At 37.6% G+C, this 6184-nt stretch overlaps 1 protein-coding gene across 2 annotated transcripts in view; it reads left to right on the forward strand.

Moving 5' to 3' along the window:
* The window catches only part of LOC107629571 (DDT domain-containing protein PTM), a 12099-nt gene continuing 7482 nt past the window's right edge, over positions 1568 to 6184 (forward strand). For both annotated transcript variants that reach the window (XR_002358819.1, XM_016332388.2), the window contains exons 1-3: positions 1568 to 3512; positions 3615 to 4223; positions 4616 to 5774. Coding sequence is in view for 1 of the 2 variants with exons in the window: in XM_016332388.2 (XP_016187874.1) it covers positions 1900 to 3512; positions 3615 to 4223; positions 4616 to 5774 (3381 nt within the window). In the remaining variant the exon portion in view is untranslated. The remainder of the gene's footprint in view (positions 3513 to 3614; positions 4224 to 4615; positions 5775 to 6184) is intronic.

Genomic DNA, 6184 nt, shown 5'->3' on the forward strand with positions numbered 1-6184 from the left:
AAGAACTACTAGAATAATTAACTCAAAATAAAATATTATGTATTTATATATATTTTTAATACATGTAACATATTTCTTATATGGACTTTTGTTTTTTGGTTTACCCAAATGGTATCCCCCAACCCGACAGGTTAAGGATTAATCCGTCGTGGATCTGAACTCCATTTAAGGGTCTGCCGCTGGCCAATGAGTTGCTGTATGCACAAGGCGGGGTTCGAACTTCCAACACTTGTTTAAGCGGACGAGTAAGCTGACCACCACCAACCCAAGTTGGTTTTCTTATATGGACTTTATTAGGTAGACAATGGCTTTTGTTAACAATTTTAAAATTAACCCAATAAAGTAAAAATACACTACACTCCCAAATTACCCATCTAAATCTTAATATTAGGATAACCATCCGCACACCTAGTGAATTAAACATCCGATATATCTATCGTTCACATTATTTAGTATTTTCATTGTCTACCTGTACTTTTCTTTCTTATATATATACATTGATTGACTTTCACTTACCAATAAATTGGTATACAATAATGAGAAATATTCGAATATAGTCAGAATTTATTATTTTTGCCTATCATTTTAGTCATTAATTTAATAATTGAACAAAATATTTTAACTCATATTTTTAAATCCTGTTAATCCTTTTATTATTAAGAATAAGAACCTCTAAGTAATTTGTCTCACAGATAATATCTTTAAATCCAAATTTTCACACAAGAAGTAAACTTTTTCATATTGCAAACACTCACTTCCAAGGATAAATGGAGAAAGTAAAAAGCCAACACAACCACGCAACTAAAATGCTCTTAGAATCACGTAAAACATACCCAAAAGATCTTGTGAAAATCAGAGTGAGAAGCGTTAATAAGACCTATAACCTTATCAATGTTCCACAAGCCAATTAGGTTGAAAACATCATTATTACGATCTTTTTAAATTCACCAAATAATTGCCAAAAAGAAAAAACCATTAGAATTCGTACCCTTTCCCAACTATGTTTTAAAATTATGCCCATTTATTTTTAAATTTCGTTTCTGTCAGGTAGTCTTGGTTCTAAAACACTCAGATAATGAATAATAGATTTAGATTCAATGTGATATCAGAGGACAAACCAGAACTTCCCAAAACTTTATGATCAAGAAATACATCTATGAGCATAGCATCATGCATAACAAAAAAATTATATTTTTTTGAGACTCGATTCTTCTATAACCAAGACTAATTATTATGCACTAATTATGACGTGTGTCTAAAGTTATCGAAGTCTTGAGTTGAAACTGAAAGCCTGAAAAACGTGAAATTAATTTTATTGAAAGAGATGTTAATTAAATTGCTGATAATATTTATCAATTGAAGTGGGAGAAATCTAAAATTTGTAAGAGTTGTTTTTTTTTTTTGGGGTTTTCCTTTTCTCTTTTTTTTTTTAATCTCATGACAAAAGAAAAAATTACATACTTTTAAAATATTGCTGATAACTAAAAACAGGAAGTTCTAATGAGTATTTTTCTACAATCATTTTAAAGATATCTAATATATGTAATTGATTTTCCGGGAAAAAAATCACTTGTTGATTTCTGTTTTCGATTTCTCTCCCAGCACTGCTACTTGGTTTGACCCACTTTGGAGAGAGAGAAGAGAGAGAAAGAAGTGGCATTTTCGATTTTGGTAACTTCCTTCCGCATCCTTTCTCTCCCTCTTCCCTTTCGTTTCCATTAAACAAACGACACTCACATTTTTTTTTGTCCAAAAACCATAAAAGCCACCCAAAAACCCTCTCTCTCTTCCTTTTTCTCTCTCTGTGCGTGCCCAATTCGAAAGCAAGGTTTCTTCTCTACCCACTTCTCCCTTTGCATCCAATTTTCAAAAAACCCCTGCTATGATCCTAGTTTCTTCATGATGGAGTTTGTGGGCAAAATCGTGAAGAAAGAGGTCAAAGGTGTTGGGTTTGTCACCGGAACCGTCAAATCCTACGACCCTTCTTCAAGTTTCGTCGAGATCCTCTACGACAACGGCGATTCTGAGGAGCTGGAATCAAACGAAGTGGTTTTGCTTCTTCAACAAGCTCAGCCGGAGCTCGCTAAGCCAAAGACTCGGGTTGGCCGGAAGCCCAAGAAGCGCCGCCGTGTTGAGAAGAAGGCCGGAGCTGGAGACAGTTCAGGTAATGCCAATGGAAATTTGGTTTTGGAAGTTAGTGAAATTAGGGATAATTCGGAAGTGAATGGTGAATTAGGTCTTGGAATTGAGGAAAAGCTAGGAAATGGGAATGCTAATGCGAATGGGAGTGTGGAGTCAATTGTGGGTGATGGAACTCTTGGGAGGGAAATTGGGGTTGAGGGGGATTTAAATTTGAATAAGGATGTAGCCGTAAATGGAAGTTGTCTTAGGGATGAGCTTGATTTGAATTCTGGGATTAATCTCAATGAGGATTTGAATCTTAATGATGGGTGTGGTTTATTGACTTTTGATGGCACTGAGGTTGGTTTAAAGAGAAGAGATTGTATTGACTTGAATTTGGATGTCAATAATGACGATGATGTCAGCATGAATGGGGGATCTTTGGGCGGCAGGAAGTTGCAGCGGGAATGTAATTTTGATTTGAATGTCGAGGTGTGCGAAGATATCAAGGAAACCCGCGGGGAAGTTGCCAATGGCAATGGTATTTATGAGGCAAATGCCATATTGGGTAAGATGGGTCAGCTCCAAGGAGACATGACAAATCTTAATCAGAGATCTTTGGAAGTTGATGATGTTCGTAGTGATTTGAATGAGGTTTCCAATGATTTCACACCAGAGGTAGATCATGTTTCTGCCAACCATGCAGCTACAGATGCTTCTTTGTGTTCGATTGAAGGAGAGGAAGGCAACGATAACAGAGGCGATGTAGCAGCTGTTGGCTCTCTTCAGGTTTCAGATGTTGTTTCTTTGGAGACTCAGCAAATGGATAGTCCTTGCGAAGCTGGTTTAGTCGTAACTCATGAAGACCAAGAGGAGACAGGAAGTCTTAGCAAACAAGGAAGAGGTCGAAGGAAAAGAAGAAAAATAGCAGATGAACTAAATAACACCCCAGAGACAGGTTTAAGGAGGAGCTCTCGCCGGGCATTAGCTAGAAAACATGCTTCAAGCGTCATAGTCTCACTGGAGATGGATGATCCTATGGTGTCCGTGGAAACCAGTGCCATGGCAGAAGAGAAACCTGTAACTGTAATATCTGGTCATGAACAGTCCAAAATTTGTCAGGCGAAGTTGCAATTACCCCCATCTTCCCAAAATTTAAATTTAGATGATGTTCCTGTTCTTGAAGTCTTTTCTATTTATGCTTGTTTAAGGTCATTCAGCACTTTATTATTTTTGAGTCCATTTGAGTTGGAGGATCTTGTAGCTGCTTTGAAGTCCAAAACCCCCAGTATATTATTTGATAGCATTCATGTTTCTATTTTGGAAACTCTGAGAAAGCATTTGGAATACCTTTCCAATGAGGGTATCCAATCTGCATCTGATTGTCTGAGGTATATTTAATTTGAATTTTTCTGTTGTCATACTTGTCAGTATGTTTAATTGTGTTCTCTGCATAAGTTCTTCATTTTTTCTATTTTTAACTTTTTGTGTAGGAATCTTAATTGGGATTTTCTGGACATTGTCACATGGCCTATTTTCATGGCCGAGTACCTTCTGATTCATGGTTCAGGATTTAAAACTAGCTTTAATCTTAACTACTCAAATTTCACAGCTGACTACTACAAACAACCTGTGAATGTGAAGGTTGGGATTCTTCAGTATCTCTGTGATGATATGATCGAAGCAGAAGCAATAAGGTCTGAGCTTAACAGGAGATCGTTGGTAACTGAGAACAGTGTTGGTTCTGATCAGAATATGTATTTTGACACTTGTAAGAAACGGAGAGCTGGAACAGATGTGTCTGGTGGCTCCTGCTTGACTGAGGAAATTGCAGATGACACTGACTGGAACAGTGATGACTGCTACCTTTGCAAGATGGATGGTAATTTAATATGCTGTGATGGTTGCCCTGCTGCATTCCACTCCAAGTGTGTTGGAATCGCAAGTGACAATCTGCCTGAAGGGGACTGGTATTGCCCTGAGTGTGCAATTGGCACACACAGGGCATGGATGAAATCACGTAGGTCACTTCGAGGAGCAGATTTGATAGGGAGTGATATTCATGGCCGTCTTTATTTTAGCAGCTATGGTTACTTGTTAGTGTAAGTGTTCATTTATTTCCTTTTCTAGGTAATCTTCATATCAGTGCCCCCACCACTTGTTAAGTGCCTTTGTTATCAAATATTCTTTGTCAAGTGACATAAGTTCTTTTATAGGAATTAGGCTTGGATTTCAGCTGTAATTTTAGGCTGTTTGCTAGGTTGGTCTACTGTTTCTCCCTTCTTATCAGACATGATTGATTCCTGGCATCTAACTAGATGACATTCTGATTACTTGCATTTCTATCGCAAACTTACTCTAAGTGTAGTTTCATTGATGAATGATCTTGAACCATTAAGTGCATTTTTTTTCTTGTCATTGTACATTGCACTCTATACTTTTGTATGTTGTTTGTACCTGATCAAAGTTAATTTGCATGCTGAAATTTTTGCAGGTCGGACTCATCTGATGAGGGGTCTTTGTTCAATTACTACCACAGAAATGATCTACATTTAGTGATTGAAGCTTTAAAGTCTATGGATACTTCGTCTGGAGGCTTATTAACGGCTATCTACAAGCATTGGGATATCCCTGCTAACCCAAGTGTGGAGACTAGTAACTTGGTCGTCTTGAACCAAAGCTCCACCAAGAACCTTCGTGCCAAGGGTGAATCTTCTGCAATGAAGACATCTTTAGCTCCCATTACTTTTTCAGAAGCATGTTTGGTGAATAATCGGGTGGTTGATGAAAGAAAGTTAGATGAAAAATCTACAATTGACTGTTGTAATCATCCTGGCCAAGAGTTTCCAAAAGCTGGGAATCGCTTGGATTCAGCAACAACTATAGAAAGTCCTTGTGCTGTTTCAGAAGGATCAGCTGATACCACACAAGTTAGACCAGGCACCGAGAATGTTCAAATGAATGGGCTTTACGATTCCAATAGATCTGATGAGTCCTTGAATCAGTCAGGGATACCAGAAAAACATCATCCAGTTGGTGACAGTTCTTTGGTATCATCTAGCTTAGATGTGGAACATAAGAGGAAATTAAGATCTGTGGATGCTAGTTGTGCCCAATTGCCTGAAGATAAGGATACCTCTGATGTGCCTTTTGGAATAGACTATGTAAACTATTATAGCTTTGCCCGAACAGCCTCATTAATTGCACACGAGTTGATGAGTAAGTCACCTGAAAAGATAAATAAGAATATTGTATTGACTGAAGACGACATAATTTCAGAGCAAGTCAAGGCCATTATGAAGAAATCTACAAGCTTCTGCTGGCCAAGTATTCAAAACCTGCATGCAGCTGCCCAAAAGGAAAATTGTGGGTGGTGCTTTTCTTGCAAAGTTGCAAATGATGACAGGGATTGCTTGTTTAATTCTGTCATGAAGCCTGTTTGGGAAGTGTCTGAAAGTACTTTTGGTGGACTTCAGCCCAGCAAGATCCAGAATGAACATCTCAGGGATATCATCTGTCATATTCTCTCCCTTGAGGATCGATTACGCGGGATTTTGTTGGGTCCATGGTTGAATTTACAACAAACTGATCTTTGGCATAAGGAGCTTATGAAGACCGGTGATCTTCGTCCTGCTAAAAAGTTATTGCTTATTGTAAGGATATTCCTTCTCTCCGGCATCAGCACCTTTTCCATTTCATCTCCGATTTCAACGTAGAAACTCATTTGGTTGACATAATTGTTCACCTCGTCTTTTATTCTAAAGCCTTGGGTTGATAAATTCTATACTCTTTTTGCCATTGCTGGTAGTGTAAAGGAAAAGGATATCTGTTAATTCAAATATTGTTTTTACAGTACACGAGTGATTGGAATTTTAAACCCAGATCATGGTAAGGGTTTTATTCTGTTTCTTTCTAGTTGCTATATATATATACGCGCGCGCAAGAAAAAGGGAAAGGTGTCCATATATTTGAACTGTTCTTCCAAAATCTCTAGTTTTTAGCAGTTTATCTTTTACTCTGTTTTCTCTTTTTTTTTTTTTTGTTGATGATGATGATGACTTCA

Source organism: Arachis ipaensis, chromosome B03 (genome assembly GCF_000816755.2).
Source record: "Arachis ipaensis cultivar K30076 chromosome B03, Araip1.1, whole genome shotgun sequence".
Classification (NCBI taxonomy): Eukaryota; Viridiplantae; Streptophyta; class Magnoliopsida; order Fabales; family Fabaceae; genus Arachis; species Arachis ipaensis.